Below are 24,713 nucleotides of genomic sequence, written 5' to 3' on the forward strand. Positions count from 1 at the left end.
TACTATACCTAAACAGTGGCAGTAGGCTGCCAATTGATTTCACATTTTAAATGTTATTCCCGTTTGCCTGTTGCATTACCGTACTTGCGCCAGCAGAATTTTCAATATAATGTACAGGCCTATGTGTGCACACCAGACCCCTAAACTGGGAAAGGATTCGGTTGGTTTTCTTTGAATATATTTTCATGCATTTATTAAAATAATAACACATTTAAGATTAAGACAAAAATGATACCAGCATAAATGATAAAAGGTACAGCACAATTCAGCACAAATCCACACAACACACACAGACAAGGCCTCGCAATGAATTTACAAATTATACTATACACATATATACATTTTACTCTAGATTTAGCAGAATTTACAGTAAGCAACCAGTCCCTGAATATCAGGGACTGGTGTGTCCACATGTGAAGAGTCCCAGTTTAACTTCCTCTTCGTGCCAACAGTTCTCTCTGTGCACCAATCAGGCTTATGCACCACTTTGACTGAGACATTGCACTCCTCTGACAGAGGAGAGGCTTTGCAGCACAGACCAGAGAGACTGTCTTTCTTCAGGATGGAGTCAACAGAGAAAGAACTGCTGAACTTCACCTCCCATCTACTGTTAACAGCTTTGCAGGCTGCATCTTTAGTAGAGTGGAGAGTTGTGTAGTGGTCTGGTGATGGTGGCGACGTGGCCATCATCTCCTTTCTCACTGAGGTCAACTCAGGGAACCACCCCAGAATTCCTTCGAAGTGACGACGCACCATCTTTTCTGTTATTTTGCTGTGATCAAGTTTCCAGTAGTTCGATGGGGACTCTGGGCTCAACGAAATCTGAAAATGAAAGAACACAGCTGTTAGAATTAAGTTTGATGAGAGCATGGGTAAATCATATCCATTTAATACCAGTTGGAATGTTCTTTTTCAAGGAATTTATATATTTGCCTTGACAAAACATGTGTGGGTTGACAAGCAGGCTCTGATGTTCGCAGATTTTGTCTGCAGATATCCAAATGATTCCAGTCTGTTCATCAACTGCAGGGGAAAAAAGAAAAATACGTCAAATTACAAATGAGGTCTTGAATCAAATGTAACGTCAACTTTACATTTGATAACAAACAGGCATTTCCATAGGTAGGTATTTAGGGTACGTCCCACTGAGAGAAGGCCACGGGCAGACTAAGGACCAGATGGAGGATTATACTGTATATCCACACTGGCCTCGCAATGTTACCCGGGAATGGCTAATCGACGGTTAAATATATAGTGGGATTATATGTTTTCTTACCTGTCTAAAGGTGAGCATCTTTTCTGGAGCATCTTGTAAGACAAAGGCGATCATTGCCAAGCAGGATTTGCACTGGTTGAAATGTTCTTGCCGAGTAGCGTTTGATTGAGCAAGACTCATGAACTTCCTCTTGGTGGGTCTAGCAGCAGGTGAAGAGTCCCATGTGAACTTCATCTTAAGTCCAACCATTCTCTCTGTAGACCAGTTAGACTTCTGTGACACACTGGACTCCTCTGACAGAGAGGCTTTGCAGCACAGACCAGAGGGGCCGTCTTTCTTCAGGATGGATTCAATGGAGAAAGAACTGCTGAACTTCACCTTATATCTACTGTTAACATCTTTGCAGGCTTCAGGAGAGTGGAGGGTTGTGTAGTGGGCTGGTGGTGGTCTGGTCAACATCGCCTTTCTCCCTGTGGAAGTCAACTCTGGGAACCACTCCAGAACTCCTTTGAGGTGACGACATGCCATCTTTTCTGTTATTTTACTGTGATCAAGTCTCCAGTTGTTCCCTGGGCTCATCTGAACATGAAAATGAAAGCACAGTATAATGTCTATTTGATTAAGCTGGATGAAAGTTCAGACATTTACAGATTACATTTTTATTTGTGAATGTTTATTTGATGAATTTATATTTACCCTGACAAAACATGTGTTGGCTGACAAACAGACTAGGATGTTGTTCTCAAAGAATCTTGTCCTCGTGGACCCAAATGCTTCCAGTCTGTCCATCAACTGGAGAAAAAAATAAATCAAGTTATAAATTCTGAAAGTTAACATTGCATTTGATTACGAGATGTAAACTGTTAACAGCAGCATTGTCTGTTTCTTACCTGATTAGAGGTGAGCATCCTGTCTGGAGAGTCTTGTAGGACGAAGGCGACCATTGCCAAGTATGTTTTGCACTTGTTGAAACTTTCTTGCTGAGTACTAGTGAATGAATCATTGTGGTGAGACAGGCGAGTTCCAAGGTTTCCAGACATCTTGTTTGCTGTAGATAGAATGAAGTCCCAGACACAGAGCAGTGGTTTGAGAACTGCTCTCAGTCAGTAGTAGCTTGTGCTGAATGAGCAGATGTACAGGTCTCTGGATATAAACCCTGTTGGAACAATAGGACATTATGTGTGAATTCCTGGGTTAATGAGGGACCTTTTCAGGATGAGCCATGATGGTCCAATGTGGAGCCAATGACCACAATAACAATACATTGGGCCATATCCCAGGTTTAGTTTAGGTTTAATTCACATATACAAACTAAAACCCCAACAGATTCTTGATGCATGTGTGACAATAAAAGACGGGCAGAGACAAGGATTTCCCTCCAAGATTACAATGTTTATTCAATAATTCAGAAATGATTAAAGGACTATATTGTATAAAATAGTCCTAGTTTAAAACATCAGTTAAAAAGAAAAGCTCATGCTCTATATACACAAGGGGCACTGGAGGATGGCAGGTGTTGCCAAAAGGAAGGGCCTAGCAACAAGTGCCCTCTTAAGTCTGACATCATTTTGTAGGCAGAGGAGAACTTTTGGGGCCAAAAGGCCCCAGCACCCATGAATCTTTTTACTATTTTTACTATTTACAAATTTGTCTTCTCTTTCTTGTTGACAGGAAAGTGGTAGAATTATACTTGAGTCGTTATTTTTTGTCTCAGATCTGTTGAAATAGCGAGGGACACATATTGACAATAAATCTGCTTGGAGGTCTGACTACAAAATTATGTCACGGCTTAAAAGCCCCACACAACCACCTTAAAAGGTAAAAGCTAAGGCATTCAATAAAGTAAAGCAGAGTATGCAAAGCCACATGGCGTCCGGTCACGTCCGGCCTTGAAAGCACTACTGAATAGATTACGACGAGTATAAATATTTCTTGGGGGAAATACAAGGATGTTGAACAAAGAATGTTCAGGTTACAATGCCATTCCAATAAATACTATTACACAAAAGAAAGAAAAGGGAATAACTGAAATGAATATAAATCAGTAAAACTCAAACAGAACAAAACAGCAGTCACAGTCTATCTATAAAATAAAGAAATCATACACCTTAACACAATATAAAACATATTGTGTATAAAACCAAACTGAATGACATTTACCTCTCTCTTTATTGATGAACACAGCCCATGGAGGCACAACACAGGGCAGCAGTCTATGACACGAATATAGACATAGACAATCTGTAGGAGCAGTGTCCAGAAATGTGTTTGAAAAGATCGGCCTGATGGTGGCGCTAAATGGGACAGATCCATGTTGATGACATGACTCTAGACAGCAGTGTCCAGAAATGTGCAAAATCTGTAGGAGCAGTGAGCCACGGACATAGCCACTCAAATGAGCGGCTTCCATCGCTCAAAAAAAACTGTCAAGACTAGGGATGGTCCGATCAGGTTTTTTGGAACCGATCACAGAGTGCCGATCACAAAAGTTTGATCACCCGATCCCGATCAATCACCGATCCGATCAAGTTATTATTTATATTTTCTAAATGTTAATGTTTTAACTTTATTTCATTCATTCACTCATGAATTCATTTATATATTTGCCTTATAGTTATTTACCAGCATTACTATGTATTTATTATCATAGCAGTAACTAATTATTCCTTCAGCACTGTGGAAATCAATACCCCAAAATGGCCTCAAGTGGGCATACTGAACGTCTGGTTGATCAGATGCACCGATCGGATCGGATCGGTGAATTTACCTTTTGATCTAAACCACTGATTATCGCCGATCATGCTTTGATCGGCCCGATCCGATCCATTGCCGATTGATCGGTAACATCTCTAGTCAAGACACATAATCCACATAGGCATTCGGGTGGTGCAGTGGTAAAATGCCTGCCCTCCACCACAGATTTGAAAGCCACCATGGTGCATCTGGCTTTGTCGAGCATCTATCGCTGGCCAGGGAGGAGGGTGGTAATTGGCACTGCATTCCTACAGGCTGTCAGCAGGGAGTGTTGGGAGGGAGTAGGATGAAGGCTCTCTGTCCTCCTGGTAGGTAAGTCAGTAGGATCCATGAGTAGGCGTGAGGTAGACCAAGAAAAAAGTAGACCAACAACGTCAAAAGTACCATGTCCCTGTTATAGTTCAGTATTCAATTTGAGTGACAGAGTGCCTGTCTCTCTGTATCTCCGTCTCACTCTCTCTCGCTGTCTGTCTCTCTCTGTCTCTCCGTCTCCATCTCTGGAAGAGTGCCTTCCACATCAACGTCACCAGGAGAGTCCGAGTCAGGAGAGTCCGAGTCAGAACTGTCGGAGTCTGAACTGCCAGAGTCCGAACTTAGGAAGAACTGCTCTTCATCTGAACTGTCCAACGGGTCCACTTGCCTGTCATCGGTTGATGACATGACCTCCAAGTAACGCTTCCTTGCGCGCCTCTTAACAGCTCTCAGCTCCATCTCCTTTTTGCGGACGAGGCACGTGAGACCCCTCCTTGCGTCCTCCGGTAGAACTCCTAAAAAAGGAACAATGTGTCACTCACTATATAGGGAACAACGCATATTTCACACTCTAAACTAGGCCTGTCAAAATTATTACACAATCACCTAATTGCAATTATTTTTGCTTAGATCGTCACAATAATTTCCATTTTGGATTTTCAGAAATAGTGGAAATAGCAGATCTACAAGCTCAAAAACGTCACGTTGTGATGTGTTTTGAGCTGGTAGACCAGCCATTTCCAGCCAAACAGAAATTACATTACCTAGCACAATCCTGTTTTAACATGACAGAACATTTTCAATAAGTAGAAGTTCACAATGTTACTTTGCCACTTGCCTTCATTCTGATGGAGAGAAACGTCGGACAGCACTCTGGAACGGGCCTTGAGAAAATCCCAGTGCTGCCTCATCTCCCGGACAATGATGTACTTTTCTTCCTGAAGCCTACGGACTGCCATGCACTTGATGAACACCTCTTTCTTCGTACTGTAATCAACAGACCCTGTAATACATAGATATGGAAGGTTGGGAACACTGCTCAAAGATTATAGACGCATATATTATTTGTCATTCATGTCATCATTTATCAGTATTAATCATATACGGTACTATAGCAACAACATGAAAGAAAGAATACATACAGGACATTAACCACGCACACACCATTTGTTGTTGAGCGTCCCTCATGACCCTATACTAGTAACTATCAGGTGTTTCTGCTCTACATTAAATATCTTCACTGAAAATAGCCAATCTACAAGCTCACAATGCGTCGCGCTTGTCAATCGGCTATTTTGCGCAAATGTTTTCCCAGAATAGAGACGCTGGGGTTTAAGAGGCCAAATGCATACCACATATTTGCCACGGCCAGGGATTCTCTGTGGCGAGGATGGTGTCAAAGCACAATGTTTGGTCAGGAACCAGGCTGTTGTACTCATCTACCAGGACCTCAGGACGAAGATGGCTTGTTCGTTGGATCTAAAAAAAAAAAATGGGGAGACATTTCATTTAAGATGTTGAACACTAAAAGTTCAAGGTATTTCCAGACTGATCATGTAGGATCTCTCAAACATTCATAGCAATATGGTGGGAACGTTACAGTGACCTCACATAATCAGTCTGGCAATGCCAAGCTACAGCGCAACTGGGTTACACTGTGTAAAATGCACAATAGATTTTGCCATTCCTTGATATGAACAGTGTGGATATGTACAAACCTTGCTGTGCTCTTAAAACGGTAATGCTTCCGGTTCCCATCTACAGAGACCGCAAGCATTGACGGCGTGCATGCAGGACAGCAAAATGGCTCCTCCTGGCAGAGGGAATCGATCAGGTACCGTACAGCAGCCCATTCAAAAAATATTTTTTGAAAGCTGTCTGAAGGAATTTTCCCAGTCTAGAAAAACAACAGCAGAAACAACAGCAAAAAACATTAGTTTAACAGAAATCTTCATATCCAAACAAACACTTTTACAATGCGTGAAGTGCAGACCAAAGAAATTAGTACTTACACGGCCAAAGCGAACAGTCCTTCTGTCAATCATCCGTAGAAAAGCCTGAATTGCAATCCCTGGTGACAGCATCTTCAGGTCCTCAAAGGTATGGAACAAGTCTGCCTCGTAGATTGTTTGGAAGTTGACGGTGGTGGCTGGCCAGTAGCCATTTTGTACAAGATCCGCAACTCCTACATTCCACGAAGCCTGGCATCCCTCACAGGACAGCTGTGGCATGCTAAGATCATACCGTCCTACAGATACATACATACATACATACATGATGCTAACCACAATGTTTCTTGAGGGAGCTGTTTTGTAAGGAAACATATTTCAAACAGAGAAGAGGAAATCCTATAATTACCATTTATTGTGACCAAAACAACATCCTTTCCTTTGATGACCTTCATCAGCTCAGGTGGACAACCACAGATGTTGACAGGCATCACAATGGGCAAGAATCGCACTAAAAGAGAGTTTTGTTCATTATCAATTAGCAAAATCACATACAGCAGTCTAACGTACCTTCACTAGTTATCTATATGTCAATTAACAGTAATTAACTTCCCTCAGATGTCACTCATTAATGGGATGCTATTTAACTCTTTGAGTGCCAGCGCCCTCTAGGGGCCAAAGAATGCCAGCGCATCTCTCATAGGCGAGCGCTTTAGCTTCCAAGACTTCAGCTTCCAGGACCTGACGTGCTCACGTTCATGCACAGCATGGAAATGTCCCGGATGAAGATGCAAACACAATGGCTATTTCCATTTTGTCATCTAAAAGATCATTTTTCGGCTATTTAGCCGTAAATAAACCTCGCGCCGCTTTCCTATAACACAAAAAGGAGCTATAAGCCTTTAAAGATGCTGCCTTTCATTGGATTAGGCGGAGATTGGCGATTACGTTCGCAAATTACGGCCGGCCGGGACGTTGTTAGCTTTCGGCTAGTAGCTACAAAAATCAAGCCAGGCTTCAGAAGGCCCCTTATCATTTTATTCCTTTAATTAAATAAAGCCGGACTACTCCGGGATCGGCACACTCGTGTACTCATCGGAAGCGGCGCCGAACATTGGGTGAACATTGGGGAGCTCAAAAATGTATTTTAAACCATTTTTAATGGAATATATCGTCGGACAGAGTAGAACGGCTAGCTGGCTAGCGGCTAGCGAGCCAGGACCACCCACGACTCTACAAGCAGCTCAGGGTAAGTGAATTAATAAAAAAAAGATTGTATTGGATTGAAATAAAGCCAAACTAGTCCGGGATCGGCACCAGATGAGTTAAAATGATATTATCAATTATATCATAATATTCTAGTTTAGATGCATATTATGCAGGCTGATACTAGGCTGGATGCTTCCTGGTACCTCCTACTTAAACAATTGATCTACTTATGTGACCATTTGTTTGTTGAATAGAGCACATTTATTCTGCTCATGTACTTTGGATAATAGCGTGTGCTAATGTAACTTACCACATTGTCTAACAGCCGCATCTACAATGCAACTGGTTGGAGCTAATGACCGGAAGAAACCACCAGTCATGTCATCCCGGTTGTGAAGGACCAGTGCCGTGCTGTGCCTGCTCATATCACATTCCGCACAGAGGAATGGACACGGGAGGCAGTCTCTGCACCGGACAGCTGCAGTGTTGTTCTGACACTGGCTGCAGATGGACGATGCCACATTTTCTCGTGCCAGCATGCAGTTGACCAGGGATGGCCTCATTGCCCTCCATCTTTCAGAGTGAAGGGCATTGCGAGTGCTCCAATCGTCCTTGGCCTGTGGAGCTCGTTCGAGTACCTCTGGCTCTGGCTCGTCATCCGAGCTGCTCTGGTCCTGCAGCAGATCTTGAAGGAGGCATTCTATAGGAATTGTAAAAGAAAGACATGCACTAGTACAAATATATTATGCCTACGGTTTGAACATTTTTATACAAAAACAAATAATAAATACATTCAAATGCAACAGTGTTAGATAACAATGTGAATGCTGCTTGGCAATTGCTCATCCAACAGGCAAAAATGAAAGAGAAGAAAATATAAACAACCGTAGATATTAAATGACCTACCACCAGTCTCTGAGGAAGTCTCTGGATCAACGGATGCGTCTGTACTAGAGTGAGCAGACTTGGAATGGCGTGTTTGGGCTGTAATGATAAAAAGATAGATACATATATCAATATCAATATCTATATATATCTATATATATCTATATATATATATATATATATATATTAATCGCACGATTGTCCATAATTAATCACGATTAATCGCAAATTAATCGCATATTTTTTATCTGTTCTAAAACTACCTTAAACAGATATATAATACTCATATCAACATGGGAGGTAGACAAATACCTAGTTTATTCAAAATCTATATGACAAATAGGCTTACTGTCCAGAATATTCGAGAAAATGTTTCCATTAGGACAGATTTAAATTAACTTTTATATATTTAATCACTTTAACCACATCATCCCTATTCTGGGGGGAACATTCACCAATCATAGCTGATCTACAAGCTCACAATAAGATGCGTTGTGAGCTTTTAATCTTTTATTTTGTGAAGAGTTTGTGTATTGGAAAGATTACTCAAGTACAGTGCAGCGTTTTACAAAGTATAGAGGCTCTAGGTTTAACTGAAGTAATATTGATAGGCTACATTTGAAACATTATCAAAGTATTCTGAGGCACAGCACCCTGGACTGGTGTTAAGATTATGGCACCCCTAGTTCACTTTGATAAACCCTGTTATTATGTAGACACTGTGATGGCTTGTTGGTAGCCTTAGATTAACAATACATTAACATTAACGTGACGATGCCACACATTGCGGTGGTATTGCTTGGAGATTATAGGCTATAGCTAGCTGAAGATGTGTTGCACAAGGCATTATGCCCATCCAGTTCCCTGGCCCCTGCGATCATGTTGTGTGCACTGTCGGTGATCAGCAGTTTGCTGACTTTATTTTCAATGATACTCTCTCCGGCTACACGCATGGTGGAGGCTTTGGGGCAGACAGCACAGACAAGTTCCAGGGCTAGTAGGCTACGTCTGAAGCTAACGTGAAGCTAACGTCTTCATAACAGTCAGCCCATGCAACAGAAGCCTCCACTCCCCGTCAAAATAATGTGCTGTGTTCTCGAGAGAACTGTGATTACTGAGTGAAGTCCAATAGTCTCCAATGAGTGCAACCGTGGTTGTCTGTCTGCCCCTGCCTGTGTCCCAAAACCTCCACCGCTCTGCCTCTGACTGTCTTGTTTACGTGTCTCTCCCTCTGCTCCCTCTCTGCACTGCGGGCTGCATTCTCTTCCTGACTACGGGGCGCACCGAGGCTCAAAACTCATTGCACCGGGGGGCAAAAATCACCGCGTTAATCGCACGTTAAAAATATTATCGCCGATAAAGGGATTTTGCGTTAATTAGTTAATATCGCGTTAACTTCCCCACCCTTAATATATATATATATATTTATTCCTTTTTTTCATGTTTCATGTTACATTTGTGTCCTCCAAATCATGCAAGGATAAAGACTAATAAGAAATAAAATGAAAATGTATGCAAGCAGGTCAGAGTGGTCAGTAGTAGTAGTAGTGGGAAATTGAGAAGAAGGTTGTGTATAACCTTTCTATGTGCTAGACCTCTGGTAGATATATTAGAGCTTACAGTACTGTACCTACACACTGGTATATACAGTGGAGCTAACAGTACTTACACACTGGTAGATATATCGGAGCTTAATACAGTACTTACACACATCCATCTTAATTAATAATAATAGTTGCCTCCCACGAGGGAAATTCAGTATTTGCAGCCCAACCCAGCTGCTTCGCAGCCCACAAGGAGCGCGTGAGCAATTAGGGGTTAAGAGTCTTGCTCAGGGACACACATCAACATTGCTATCCTGGCCGAGAATCAAACCAGTGACAGGCAGGCCCCCTAACCATTCAGCTATGGCCGCCCCATACCCAAGCCATGAACCCAGTAGATTAGATTAGAGTTTATTTGTCATTGTAACAATACAGTACAGGTACACAGGCACAGTTTCATTTGTCAACGATCAACTCATTTACAAAGAACAGTACACATACAAGTACATTCACAGTACAACGAAATGTATTTGTGCATTTAAGGGAGCACAGCTGCTGCCATTCCACGGCGCTGCCAATATAGCCCTTTCTTGCTGAAAAAAGAAAAAGATTTGGGAGTGGGGAGTACAAGCTTTGCGTTTGGGTGATGGGGAGTTGCAGGCTTGGGCTGTTAAAAAAACATTGCTTCCATACAGTTCCACTAATTTGAGGAACTGCCTGGGAGAAAGAAAAAAAAGCCCTGACAAGACATTGGGTGGGGAGGTGGGGGGGGGGTGTGGGTGAAGGCAGGTGAATGGTTGTGTGTGTGCATGCGTGTACGTTGCAGGCCAAAAGCTATCACTCTACCGACTGGGCTAACTGCACACAGGGAGCTAGCAATAACAGAACTGGGGCTACTATCAGTGTCCGGGGACCACCAGGGGTCCCTGGAAGGGTTCCAGGTGGTCCCCAGCTAAATGGGTCCCCAGGCAAAGAGTTGTTAACAAATGGAGCCTTATAGATCTTTAACTCTCAAATGAAAATGTATTTTATTTTACGCTTTCAGTTAACTTCCCTTTGGTACCAACATCAATACAGCATGGAATTGTGGACAAAAGATTCTTTCGTTTTGTCTCAGAGGCTAAATCTCATCAAAATGTGAGATGTACTGTATAGACATGGAATGCATATCAAGTGTTTCCAAAATAACTAATCTTAGCTCATACCCCCTCTCCAAGACAACGGTGGTCCCCAGGTTGATTCTTAGTGAGGGTGGTGGCCCCTGGTTCATAATCAGTTGAAAGCCCCAGATCATTATAGTATCTATACACTATAGTATGCTATTTTTATACTTACATACCGGTAGTTATATACTGTCTATAGGGGTGCAACTGTTAAAGCTATATTGTGAGATATTGTTTGTTTTTTAGTAGCCCTATTTAACAAGTAATGATAGTCTCCAATAACCCCATCTCTACAGGTCTTTAAAACTGGAACACTCTGTAGTGTTTGTTTTTTTAGAGAGAGAGAGAATTTCTCTGTGTCATCACTTATGTCTTTGCCATTTGTGTTATAACACCAATATCACTTGTTTATCCTGCATCCTGTAAGTTTTCTCTAATGTTTGTATAAATTGGTTGTCCTAACCTGTAAATGTATTTTCTATTTACTAAAGAGCTGAAAGACAAGGAGACCAATCTTACTTAACTAATACTGTAGGAATCATGACTACTACAACATCATATACCGGTAGCAATCTTACACGTATTTGAAGCAAACAAAAGTAAGTCCAAATAATCAATTGAATATACACTGCTCAAAGAAAAAAGGGAACACTGTGATCCCTTAATTGTTTTGAGCCGTTTTCATGAGCACTGTAGTCATACTAACTGGCTTAATAGATACTAACCCTGTCCAGATGGGTTCCGGCTAGCTGCTGGCCTCTTGGCTAGAATACGTCCACTCTCATCTCTCTCTATCCACCTCACGCTCTGTGCTCGTGCAGGACGGAGCCGGGGTTTCTTTTTTGGTGCTTCTTGATCTGCCACAAGCTCGTCCAACTCATGGAGGAGGACAGGCAAATCATCGGCATCCAAACTAAAAACAAACAGGGTGGAAAAAGATATGGTTAAATAGCTTGCTGCTGGCCTCTTGGCTATAATTGTCTCTCCAGGGTTCCCAGTTCCCACACATCATTACCGATTAATTTCCTAAACTTTTCCAAAACTTTTCCAGAATATTTAACCCGATTTCCAGGACTATATAACAATAATTCTGCTAAATAACAAGTCGCTTACTGCTATGCACAACGCCTCGCGTTGTGAGGCATTGTGAGCATGTAGATCTGCCATTTTCACAATTTCTGCCTCTAATATTTGACAATTTGGCCAGTGTTTAATTTGACATTTCAGAGGTATTAACAAAATCAATAACCAAAGACAATGCATAGCTATTTTTTCCAGGACCTTCCAGGACCCTTGATCAATTCCAAAGCTTTTCCTGTACTGGAAAAATATTTTTCGAATCAATTTCAAAATATTTCCAGGAATTTCATGACCGTGGGAACCCTGTCTCTCTCTACCGACCTGGTCGATGGTCGTGGGAGACTGGGTCGAGCTGTCTGTGTTGCTGGTGGTGCTTGCTCTGCAACAATTTCATCCAGCTCATCCAGGATGGCTTCATCGTCTGAATCCATTCTAAAAACAAGCGGGTGGAAACATAGGTTGATTAGCTTTCTTGTGAAAATGTAAACATAGTAGGCCAGGGGTCGGCAACGTTTTGACATGAAGTGCCAAGTTTTCATTTTCTTGATAGTGTGCCATATCAACTATAACACCACATCTTAATTATGACACCAACATATAATATTTCCAATTGGTTTTGACGGGCTATACATGACCTTTATTTTTGTTCTTCTTTAGAAATATATTATTTTACATTAGTCTGTACTCTGTAGGCATAATGATCATTAGACTCAAGCAATAACCCACTTATCTCCCAGACTCTCTCCCCAAAGTTATCAGTTTGAATGAATGTAGAATTATGCAGGATGTAAACTGCATATAGATGTGAGTGGACTCTCTCACACTTCTACCAGTGTGCCAATGATTACCCTCCCCTGTGCCAATGTTGGCACCCGTGCCTAAGATTGCCTACCCCTGTACTAGGCTATTTTGATGATTCATTTAAATAAGATGAATGATTTTCCTTCGGACAATAAAGAAATTGAAGAGCTATCCTTGTTAAAAACAGCAATTAGTGGACATCAAGTAGCAAACACCAGGAGATCATAACCACTTTGGCCAAGCTGGAAATTGCAACTCCAGTGCACATGGTTTGCTGCCATTAGAGATGCAACATAATCCATTGACTCTCAAGCCATTGCAAACTTGAATTATTGAGATCAATGAGTTACTTTTTCATTTCAGCCAAGGTGCAAGATACTATATTTAGCCAATTTAAAAAGTAGAGCCACCACAATTTATGTAAAATATCAATAATGTGAGAATATTCCCTTTGCGTTCCCAAATACAGTATACACGTACATTCACTCATAAAGAGATAAGCACTTTTAAATCATATGTGGTTATTATTAAAGAGGTCTACTTTGCTTCAGTTATCACATCCATCTCTGTACATTTTCTTTTGAACTACAAAATATACATATACTTTTCCTGTTAGGAAAGCCTGATAAAAGTATCACAATCCCTGTTTAAATGCGCCACAATACATGACATTACATCTAAGTTTAAACATTTCAGAAGAGAGCCCCCAGACCCCACAGCCAAAGGTGTCCCACGGTACATTATTGTTTTCCTGACCATCTCACATAATAATAATAACATCACCTTGGGTTTATCACAATAGTACTTGCATGTACTATATTACTATAGCAACCACCTGGGCCCAGTTTAGCCCAGCACAAGCTCGAAAAGATTTTTGTGCTATTTTCACAATGCCCCCGTGCCAGAGCTTGGAGTCTCCATCAGTGGGGGAGGGGACTGATGGAGACCTGAAGTGCCTTGCCTTACTTTAGAGTAAGGCAAGGCAAGTTTATTTGTATAACATATTTCTACAAGGTAATTCAACATGCTTATCATAAAACATTAAAGTAGTAGTTGACGTCCAATTGTTTTCTTGAGTTCAATAAAAACATTGTTTTGTATTTGTCTCATTCATAAGACAAACATTTCACAATAGAACCGTGTTATACAAAATGTAATGCATCAACTCTTGGTGCTCGTCAGGGTGTGTGGATCCCCAGTTAAAATATGATTATTTTGGGGGTTGCGGCCTGAAAAGGTTGAGAACCACTCTGTTCTATGGAAACACTTAGCACACGCCATGGTAGCTAACAACATTAGCCATCAGTGTTGCTCTAACTTACCTTAATGCAATGTAGGCCTTTAGTAGTAGTAGTAGTAGTTGTCTCTCGGTTGTCTCAAACAAACCAAAGCTGTTCCGTCAGCAACAATAAAGGGTATGCGCAAATCGAGAGGCAAAGAGAGTTTAACACTGTCTAATGCGATCAGATATGACTTTTCTGTTTGGCTGTACTTTCCGCATAAGTTCCGGGTATGATGATGATGTCACACCAGTCAGTGGTAGGGGGTGCAAAACCACGCCCCGGACTCATTTTTGAAGCTTGTGATTGGCTGAACCGGAGATAGGGAGCGCTACATTGTAGTCACTTGGACCGCGGAGGTGCACCAAAACCTGAACCTATCCTTAACCATTCCTAACCCTAACCCCAACTCTAACCCTAACCCTAACTCTAACCCTAACCCTAACCCTAACTCTAACCCTAACCCTAACCTTAACCTCAGTAAAACAGACGCTGAGTAGCTAACCTGCCGACGCTGGTGAAAACGAGCGCTCCTTGCCTTAGCTCTCCTAGAATTTAGAAACTCGCGTAGGGCGTGTGGTGAAAGACGTACGAAACTTCCGGTAAAAATACCTAATTATAATATTTTTTTAAATTATTTTAACAATGAATAAACACAATGGCTCAAATTACATTAGCAATATCCTTAAATGATTAATTAAACTCGATGGCCATGCCATTTCGGTTGGCTCAAAATAAAAACATGAAAGAAATACATTAAACATTAAATAAAAATCTAAGGAATTAATTAGAGGGAGGTAAAATTAAACCCATTATAAAGCTAAGGCTTTAAATGTTATCAAAATGCATTAACACATTCCCCGCCATTTTAACATAGCTTCGTACTCTACGGTGCCTATGGTCTCCATAGACTTCCATGTAATTCATAGTGCACGGATCATGCACACCCATGCCTAGATAATGCACCACGTGTGTCCACATTGCTCACAGCTTTCAAACAAAAAAATCCGAATGGAAATCCGTTCAGGCATTCATGAGATAGAAGCCATTATGTTTTCCTAAAATGTAAACAAAGATTTTTTTTGTAAAAAGAATTTTTTTTGATTTTTTTTTTTTTTGAAAAAAAAACTTTTTTTTTCTCAAAATGGCGGAAATTCTCGGGACTATCGGGCCTGGCAGGGAAAGACATTGAAATAATCTCGGGACTATCGGGCCTGGCATGCAATGAGTTAAATGGAAATGCCTATAAACTAAACCACCGGAATATTGAAATGGACACGTGACGATGACTCGTTTTAGCCCATGTTGCAGAACCGGGATGCTGGTTTGATACACGCGTGTAACAGCATCCCGGTTCTGACAATCGCGTTGTCATGGTAACCTCACTAGCGCGACTGAAAGAGTGGGCGGAGAGCCAACAGCCACTGCTGCTTGAATGAACGCAAGGAGCCCATTCCTCCTGCTGCTTGAATAAACGCCACGGCTCATGAGCCGGTCTTGGAGCTTCTTGAATAAACGCCATGGGCATATGTGTCAGCACGTCAACCCTCTGACGAACAGAGGATGATAATGTGTTGGATTTTAAGTATGGTAACATGTCCATAGTTCACACCTCACTGATTACAGAAAGAGGTTTTGCTGTTGTTAGTTTGGACTCTCTCCTGTGACCAATGCGGTGTGGTTAAACCTGTCAGGATCAACCTCCACCAGCATAGGTCCCAGAGTCACTGAATCACTAAGCCTCTCCACCACGGCAAGGTCACAGCAAAAGGAGAGGAAGGTGGCCCTTAAAAGGGCCGTTTGGCGGGGCGGGGTCTTGGATCTCACATGAGGGAAAAGTAGTTGGCCACCGCGGAGTGGGACCGGCGTCCCACTCTCGCTGAATCTCTTGCAGAGTCTTCTCCTCCTTCAGCTTCCTGAGGGAAAAGAATTCTGAAGAGAACCACTCTCGCTGAATCTCTTGCAGAGTCTTCTCCTCCTTCAGCTTCCTGAGGGAAAAGAATTCTGAAGAGACTCCAGCTCCTCCATCCTCTCCTCGTGCTCGTCCACTTCTTCTTTCGTGTATCATCATCCTTGATGATTGGTTGACAACATATTTCCTGCAACTCCACCAGGTCTGACCACAACAGTGTAACTTCAGCCATAGTAATGGATAAGTCGTCTCTCTGCTGCTTACAGTTCAGTTCTGTGCTTTCTCTGTGACAAGAAAGAAGAAAAGTGATGTGAACGGCCTGCTCTTCTCTATTTATCCTGCTGGCTGCCCGCTGCTCATTGGCTGTTGCCTAGCAACGGTTTGTATACAACAGAGACGCGCAAACGCTCTGACGTGGCTGCCCGCTGCTCATTGGCTGTTGCCTAGGTTTGTATACAACAGAGACGCGCAAACGCTCTGACGTGGCTGCCCGCTGCTCATTGGCTGTTGCCTAGGTTTGTACACAACAGAGACGCGCAAACGCTCTGACGTCACCTGAATCCACGTGTACGCACAGCTTGTAAACAAACAGATGCTGCAGCAGTCAGCTAGGCTTGTGTACAATTTGTGTTATATATATAATATTTCGTTGTCATGGCGACATCGCCACACGACCAAAGGACACATTGTGGCAGGTAAATAATCAGCAGTGACATGTGTCTGGTCTAGCACTATAACACATGACATGTATTCTTGCTTTTTGTTGTCTTTTGTTTGTATTAAACATTGTGTTAGCTTGCAAGCTAACTCTCAGCTGCTAACAGCAAGCTAACTCTCAAATGTTTTACTGCAAAATAGAAATACTCTGTTACAAGTGACTTAGATTCTAGAACTCTTATTTGAGGGATGAAAGACCATTCTAACCAAAATATTTTGATGATGGTGGTGGAGAGCGCCAAATGTCTCAACACGTGCACGTTAGTCCAAAATCTTTCATAGGTGTTCAGTTGTGTTGATATCTGGGCACTGCACACAGTGCACAGTTCATAGAATATGATTCACACATCAAACCATTCAGTGACACCTCGTGGCCTGTAGGTGGTGGCATTGTCATTCCACTCCCTCAGTCAGGATAGACATGTTTCATGATCATCATACCATGAAGCAGTGGTCTCAACCTGTGGGCCGGGACCCCCAGGGGGGTCCCCAAATTATTTTGGGGGGTCCCCAGATGATTAACTTAATGTGCAACATTGTTTTTTTTCTCTCAACAGTAAACAAACCTCTGGGACAACCAGATCTTATTTTATTGTTGTTTGGGACACAATCAACACAATCCCGAGTTATTTTTTGTGTTCAATCTGTGTTTTTAGATATGTTAGTATTTCAGCATGACTAGTGATGCATTTTGCATCATATTTATCGTGTCCAAAACAACAATAAAATAAGATCTGTTGTCCCAGAGGTGAAGTGGGCATTTAAACTTGGCTACAGTATAACAATATTGTGGTCCATCATTGTTTGAATCAATGGTACAATGTGGCACACAACAGGCATAGAAAAAATTGAAAACACCATAGAAAAAAATATCTTCTGAACCACCCAGGCAACATCAAATGAGGATGTGTCAATTAAGTAAGTGCATATCAGAAAGATCCAGTGATTATCTGAGATCCTTTCTGACATCAACAACCATGGATATTGTTTTCCAAACTACTTTTATGAAAGAGCTAAAATGAACATTTACACAAAACTATTCATTTTATTTAATGCTTTTTACATTTACCTTGAGGCTGGATGAAACAGTTGGAGTCATTTTTGGATGTTTTGTGTATTTTGACAGTGAGTGACATTCACATGAACTGCATTTAGATATTTTACATGACAGAGGAGGAAACTGAGCCTTGCCTCCTAGCAGTGAATAAGTGTCAAAACTGTTCAAGACAGCACTTTAACGAGATGAGAATTGGAATCATCCCCATCTCCGTGGAAGGTACTATACCTAAACAGTGGCAGTAGGCTGCCAATTGATTTCACATTTTAAATGTTATTCCCGTTTGCCTGTTGCATTACCGTACTTGCGCCAGCAGAATTTTCAATATAATGTACAGGCCTATGTGTGCACACCAGACCCCTAAACTGGGAAAGGATTCGGTTGGTTTTCTTTGAATATATTTTCATGCATTTATTAAAATAATAACACCTTTAAGATTAAGACAAAAATGATACCAGCATAAATGATAAAAGGTACAGCACAATTCAGCACAAATCCACACAACACACACAGACAAGGCCTCGCAATGAATTTACAAATTATACTATACACATATATACATTTTACTCTAGATTTAGCAGAATTTACAGTAAGCAACCAGTCCCTGAATATCAGGGACTGGTGTGTCCACATGTGAAGAGTCCCAGTTTAACTTCCTCTTCGTGCCAACAGTTCTCTCTGTGCACCAATCAGGCTTATGCACCACTTTGACTGACACATTGCACTCCTCTGACAGAGGAGAGGCTTTGCAGCACAGACCAGAGAGACTGTCTTTCTTCAGGATGGAGTCAACAGAGAAAGAACTGCTGAACTTCACCTCCCATCTACTGTTAACAGCTTTGCAGGCTGCATCTTTAGTAGAGTGGAGAGTTGTGTAGTGGTCTGGTGATGGTGGCGACGTGGCCATCATCTCCTTTCTCACTGAGGTCAACTCAGGGAACCACCCCAGAATTCCTTCGAAGTGACGACGCACCATCTTTTCTGTTATTTTGCTGTGATCAAGTTTCCAGTAGTTCGATGGGGACTCTGGGCTCAACGAAATCTGAAAATGAAAGAACACAGCTGTTAGAATTAAGTTTGATGAGAGCATGGGTAAATCATATCCATTTAATACCAGTTGGAATGTTCTTTTTCAAGGAATTTATATATTTGCCTTGACAAAACATGTGTGGGTTGACAAGCAGGCTCTGATGTTCGCAGATTTTGTCTGCAGATATCCAAATGATTCCAGTCTGTTCATCAACTGCAGGGGAAAAAAGAAAAATACGTCAAATTACAAATGAGGTCTTGAATCAAATGTAACGTCAACTTTACATTTGATAACAAACAGGCATTTCCATAGGTAGGTATTTAGGGTACGTCCCACTGAGAGAAGGCCACGGGCAGACTAAGGACCAGATGGAGGATTATACTGTATATCCACACTGGCCTCGCAATGTTACCCGGGAATGGCTAATCGACGGTTAAATATATAGTGGGATTATATGTTTTCTTACCTGTCTAAAGGTGAGCATCTTTTCTGGAGCATCTTGTAAGACAAAGGCGATCATTGCCAAGCAGGATTTGCACTGGTTGAAATGTTCTTGCCGAGTAGCGTTTGATTGAGCAAGACTCATGAACTTCCTCTTGGTGGGTCTAGCAGCAGGTGAAGAGTCCCATGTGAACTTCATCTTAAGTCCAACCATTCTCTCTGTAGACCAGTTAGACTTCTGTGACACACTGGACTCCTCTGACAGAGAGGCTTTGCAGCACAGACCAGAGGGGCCGTCTTTCTTCAGGATGGATTCAATGGAGAAAGAACTGCTGAACTTCACCTTATATCTACTGTTAACATCTTTGCAGGCTTCAGGAGAGTGGAGGGTTGTGTAGTGGGCTGGTGGTGGTCTGGTCAACATCGCCTTTCTCCCTGTGGAAGTCAACTCTGGGAACCACTCCAGAACTCCTTTGAGGTGACGACATGCCATCTTTTCTGTTATTTTACTGTGATCAAGTCTCCAGTTGTTCCCTGGGCTCATCTGAACATGAAAATGAAAGCACAGTATAATGTCTATTTGATTAAGCTGGATGAAAGTTCAGACATTTACAGATTACATTTTTATTTGTGAATGTTTATTTGATGAATTTATATTTACCCTGACAAAACATGTGTTGGCTGACAAACAGACTAGGATGTTGTTCTCAAAGAATCTTGTCCTTGTGGACCCAAATGCTTCCAGTCTGTCCATCAACTGGAGAAAAAAATAAATCAAGTTATAAATTCTGAAAGTTAACATTGCATTTGATTACGAGATGTAAACTGTTAACAGCAGCATTGTCTGTTTCTTACCTGATTAGAGGTGAGCATCCTGTCTGGAGAGTCTTGTAGGACGAAGGCGACCATTGCCAAGTATGTTTTGCACTTGTTGAAACTTTCTTGCTGAGTACTAGTGAATGAATCATTGTGGTGAGACAGGCGAGTTCCAAGGTTTCCAGACATCTTGTTTGCTGTAGATAGAATGAAGTCCCAGACACAGAGCAGTGGTTTGAGAACTGCTCTCAGTCAGTAGTAGCTTGTGCTGAATGAGCAGATGTACAGGTCTCTGGATATAAACCCTGTTGGAACAATAGGACATTATGTGTGAATTCCTGGGTTAATGAGGGACCTTTTCAGGATGAGCCATGATGGTCCAATGTGGAGCCAATGACCACAATAACAATACATTGGGCCATATCCCAGGTTTAGTTTAGGTTTAATTCACATATACAAACTAAAACCCCAACAGATTCTTGATGCATGTGTGACAATAAAAGACGGGCAGAGACAAGGATTTCCCCCCAAGATTACAATGTTTATTCAATAATTCAGAAATGATTAAAGGACTATATTGTATAAAATATAGTCCTAGTTTAAAACATCAGTTAAAAAGAAAAGCTCATGCTCTATATACACAAGGGGCACTGGAGGATGGCAGGTGTTGCCAAAAGGAAGGGCCTAGCAACAAGTGCCCTCTTAAGTCTGACATCATTTTGTAGGCAGAGGAGAACTTTTGGGGCCAAAAGGCCCCAGCACCCATGAATCTTTTTACTATTTTTACTATTTACAAATTTGTCTTCTCTTTCTTGTTGACAGGAAAGTGGTAGAATTATACTTGAGTCGTTATTTTTTGTCTCAGATCTGTTGAAATAGCGAGGGACACATATTGACAATAAATCTGCTTGGAGGTCTGACTACAAAATTATGTCACGGCTTAAAAGCCCCACACAACCACCTTAAAAGGTAAAAGCTAAGGCATTCAATAAAGTAAAGCAGAGTATGCAAAGCCACATGGCGTCCGGTCACGTCCGGCCTTGAAAGCACTACTGAATAGATTACGACGAGTATAAATGTATGAGTATAAATATTTCTTGGGGGAAATACAAGGATGTTGAACAAAGAATGTTCAGGTTACAATGCCATTCCAATAAATACTATTACACAAAAGAAAGAAAAGGGAATAACTGAAATGAATATAAATCAGTAAAACTCAAACAGAACAAAACAGCAGTCACAGTCTATCTATAAAATAAAGAAATCATACACCTTAACACAATATAAAACATATTGTGTATAAAACCAAACTGAATGACATTTACCTCTCTCTTTATTGATGAACACAGCCCATGGAGGCACAACACAGGGCAGCAGTCTATGACACTAATATAGACATAGACAATCTGTAGGAGCAGTGTCCAGAAATGTGTTTGAAAAGATCGGCCTGATGGTGGCGCTAAATGGGACAGATCCATGTTGATGACATGACTCTAGACAGCAGTGTCCAGAAATGTGCAAAATCTGTAGGAGCAGTGAGCCACGGACATAGCCACTCAAATGAGCGGCTTCCATCGCTCAAAAAAAACTGTCAAGACACATAATCCACATAGGCATTCGGGTGGTGCAGTGGTAAAATGCCTGCCCTCCACCACAGATTTGAAAGCCACCATGGTGCATCTGGCTTTGTCGAGCATCTATCGCTGGCCAGGGAGGAGGGTGGTAATTGGCACTGCATTCCTACAGGCTGTCAGCAGGGAGTGTTGGGAGGGAGTAGGATGAAGGCTCTCTGTCCTCCTGGTAGGTAAGTCAGTAGGATCCATGAGTAGGCGTGAGGTAGACCAAGAAAAAAGTAGACCAACAACGTCAAAAGTACCATGTCCCTGTTATAGTTCAGTATTCAATTTGAGTGACAGAGTGCCTGTCTCTCTGTATCTCCGTCTCACTCTCTCTCGCTGTCTGTCTCTCTCTGTCTCTCCGTCTCCATCTCTGGAAGAGTGCCTTCCACATCAACGTCACCAGGAGAGTCCGAGTCAGGAGAGTCCGAGTCAGAACTGTCGGAGTCTGAACTGCCAGAGTCCGAACTTAGGAAGAACTGCTCTTCATCTGAACTGTCCAACGGGTCCACTTGCCTGTCATCGGTTGATGACATGACCTCCAAGTAACGCTTCCTTGCGCGCCTCTTAACAGCTCTCAGCTCCATCTCCTTTTTGCGGACGAGGCACGTGAGACCCCTCCTTGCGTCCTCCGGTAGAACTCCTAAAAAAGGAACAATGTGTCACTCACTATATAGGGAACAACGCATATTTCACACTCTAAACTAGGCCTGTCAAAATTATTACACAATCACCTAATTGCAATTATTTTTGCTTAGATCGTCACAATAATTTCCATTTTGGATTTTCAGAAATAGTGGAAATAGCAGATCTACAAGCTCAAAAACGTCACGTTGTGATGTGTTTTGAGCTGGTAGATCAGCCATTTCCAGCCAAACAGAAATTACATTACCTAGCACAATCCTGTTTTAACATGACAGAACATTTTCAATAAGTAGAAGTTCACAATGTTACTTTGCCACTTGCCTTCATTCTGATGGAGAGAAACGTCGGACAGCACTCTGGAACGGGCCTTGAGAAAATCCCAGTGCTGCCTCATCTCCCGGACAATGATGTACTTTTCTTCCTGAAGCCTACGGACTGCCATGCACTTGATGAACACCTCTTTCTTCGTACTGTAATCAACAGACCCTGTAATACATAGATATGGAAGGTTGGGAACACTGCTCAAAGATTATAGACGCATATATTATTTGTCATTCATGTCATCATTTATCAGTATTAATCATATACGGTACTATAGCAACAACATGAAAGAAAGAATACATACAGGACATTAACCACGCACACACCATTTGTTGTTGAGCGTCCCTCATGACCCTATACTAGTAACTATCAGGTGTTTCTGCTCTACATTAAATATCTTCACTGAAAATAGCCAATCTACAAGCTCACAATGCGTCGCGCTTGTCAATCGGCTATTTTGCGCAAATGTTTTCCCAGAATAGAGACGCTGGGGTTTAAGAGGCCAAATGCATACCACATATTTGCCACGGCCAGGGATTCTCTGTGGCGAGGATGGTGTCAAAGCACAATGTTTGGTCAGGAACCAGGCTGTTGTACTCATCTACCAGGACCTCAGGACGAAGATGGCTTGTTCGTTGGATCTAAAAAAAAAAAATGGGGAGACATTTCATTTAAGATGTTGAACACTAAAAGTTCAAGGTATTTCCAGACTGATCATGTAGGATCTCTCAAACATTCATAGCAATATGGTGGGAACGTTACAGTGACCTCACATAATCAGTCTGGCAATGCCAAGCTACAGCGCAACTGGGTTACACTGTGTAAAATGCACAATAGATTTTGCCATTCCTTGATATGAACAGTGTGGATATGTACAAACCTTGCTGTGCTCTTAAAACGGTAATGCTTCCGGTTCCCATCTACAGAGACCGCAAGCATTGACGGCGTGCATGCAGGACAGCAAAATGGCTCCTCCTGGCAGAGGGAATCGATCAGGTACCGTACAGCAGCCCATTCAAAAAATATTTTTTGAAAGCTGTCTGAAGGAATTTTCCCAGTCTAGAAAAACAACAGCAGAAACAACAGCAAAAAACATTAGTTTAACAGAAATCTTCATATCCAAACAAACACTTTTACAATGCGTGAAGTGCAGACCAAAGAAATTAGTACTTACACGGCCAAAGCGAACAGTCCTTCTGTCAATCATCCGTAGAAAAGCCTGAATTGCAATCCCTGGTGACAGCATCTTCAGGTCCTCAAAGGTATGGAACAAGTCTGCCTCGTAGATTGTTTGGAAGTTGACGGTGGTGGCTGGCCAGTAGCCATTTTGTACAAGATCCGCAACTCCTACATTCCACGAAGCCTGGCATCCCTCACAGGACAGCTGTGGCATGCTAAGATCATACCGTCCTACAGATACATACATACATACATACATGATGCTAACCACAATGTTTCTTGAGGGAGCTGTTTTGTAAGGAAACATATTTCAAACAGAGAAGAGGAAATCCTATAATTACCATTTATTGTGACCAAAACAACATCCTTTCCTTTGATGACCTTCATCAGCTCAGGTGGACAACCACAGATGTTGACAGGCATCACAATGGGCAAGAATCGCACTAAAAGAGAGTTTTGTTCATTATCAATTAGCAAAATCACATACAGCAGTCTAACGTACCTTCACTAGTTATCTATATGTCAATTAACAGTAATTAACTTCCCTCAGATGTCACTCATTAATGGGATGCTATTTAACTCTTTGAGTGCCAGCGCCCTCTAGGGGCCAAAGAATGCCAGCGCATCTCTCATAGGCGAGCGCTTTAGCTTCCAAGACTTCAGCTTCCAGGACCTGACGTGCTCACGTTCATGCACAGCATGGAAATGTCCCGGATGAAGATGCAAACACAATGGCTATTTCCATTTTGTCATCTAAAAGATCATTTTTCGGCTATTTAGCCGTAAATAAACCTCGCGCCGCTTTCCTATAACACAAAAAGGAGCTATAAGCCTTTAAAGATGCTG

General features: G+C 41.8%; 4 protein-coding genes across 5 annotated transcripts; all 4 read right to left on the reverse strand.

Annotated features, from left to right (window-relative positions):
• Nucleotides 1-354: 354 nt before the first annotated feature.
• Nucleotides 355-6,838, reverse strand: LOC308294475 (uncharacterized protein; the record flags this gene model as incomplete). Its single annotated transcript, XM_080737209.1, has 11 exons — nt 6,581-6,838; nt 6,235-6,470; nt 5,941-6,119; nt 5,575-5,701; nt 5,061-5,225; nt 3,377-4,737; nt 2,107-2,372; nt 1,913-2,008; nt 1,277-1,795; nt 934-1,023; nt 355-822 (listed from the first exon to the last, which is right to left on the reverse strand). Exons 7-11 carry the CDS (start codon nt 2,254-2,256, stop codon nt 355-357), a joined length of 1,323 nt encoding a protein of 440 aa, XP_080593335.1. The 5' UTR covers nt 2,257-2,372; nt 3,377-4,737; nt 5,061-5,225; nt 5,575-5,701; nt 5,941-6,119; nt 6,235-6,470; nt 6,581-6,838.
• Nucleotides 6,839-7,519: 681 nt separating this feature from the next.
• Nucleotides 7,520-14,586, reverse strand: LOC308294871 (uncharacterized protein). Its single transcript, XM_080737776.1, has 5 exons — nt 14,176-14,586; nt 12,374-12,484; nt 11,698-11,885; nt 8,287-8,364; nt 7,520-8,080 (listed from the first exon to the last, which is right to left on the reverse strand). Exons 2-5 carry the CDS (start codon nt 12,481-12,483, stop codon nt 7,677-7,679), a joined length of 780 nt encoding a protein of 259 aa, XP_080593902.1. The 5' UTR covers nt 12,484; nt 14,176-14,586; the 3' UTR covers nt 7,520-7,676.
• A 3,341-nt stretch (nt 14,587-17,927) lies between these two features.
• LOC308294868 (uncharacterized protein) lies at nt 17,928-20,007 on the reverse strand. Its single transcript, XM_080737773.1, has 4 exons — nt 19,952-20,007; nt 19,316-19,834; nt 18,973-19,062; nt 17,928-18,861 (listed from the first exon to the last, which is right to left on the reverse strand). Exons 2-4 carry the CDS (start codon nt 19,832-19,834, stop codon nt 18,394-18,396), a joined length of 1,077 nt encoding a protein of 358 aa, XP_080593899.1. The 5' UTR covers nt 19,952-20,007; the 3' UTR covers nt 17,928-18,393.
• Nucleotides 20,008-20,017: 10 nt separating this feature from the next.
• On the reverse strand, nt 20,018-24,440 carry LOC308294877 (uncharacterized protein). Of its 2 annotated transcripts, XR_013962540.1 has the most exons (8): nt 24,209-24,440; nt 23,863-24,098; nt 23,569-23,747; nt 23,203-23,329; nt 22,689-22,853; nt 21,432-22,365; nt 20,146-20,411; nt 20,018-20,047 (listed from the first exon to the last, which is right to left on the reverse strand). XR_013962540.1 is itself a non-coding variant. In XM_080737783.1 (6 exons), exons 5-6 carry the CDS (start codon nt 22,807-22,809, stop codon nt 22,049-22,051), a joined length of 438 nt encoding a protein of 145 aa, XP_080593909.1. In that variant the 5' UTR covers nt 22,810-22,853; nt 23,203-23,329; nt 23,569-23,747; nt 23,863-24,098; nt 24,209-24,350; the 3' UTR covers nt 20,627-22,048. The 2 variants fall into 2 exon arrangements, 1 of the variants encoding a protein (XP_080593909.1); XM_080737783.1 differs by lacking the exons at nt 20,018-20,047; nt 20,146-20,411 and having other exon boundaries at nt 20,627-22,365; nt 24,209-24,350.
• Nucleotides 24,441-24,713: the final 273 nt, after the last annotated feature.

Source organism: Nannobrachium achirus (genome assembly GCF_963921795.1).
Source record: "Nannobrachium achirus genome assembly, chromosome: 11".
NCBI lineage: Eukaryota > Metazoa > Chordata > Actinopteri > Myctophiformes > Myctophidae > Nannobrachium > Nannobrachium achirus.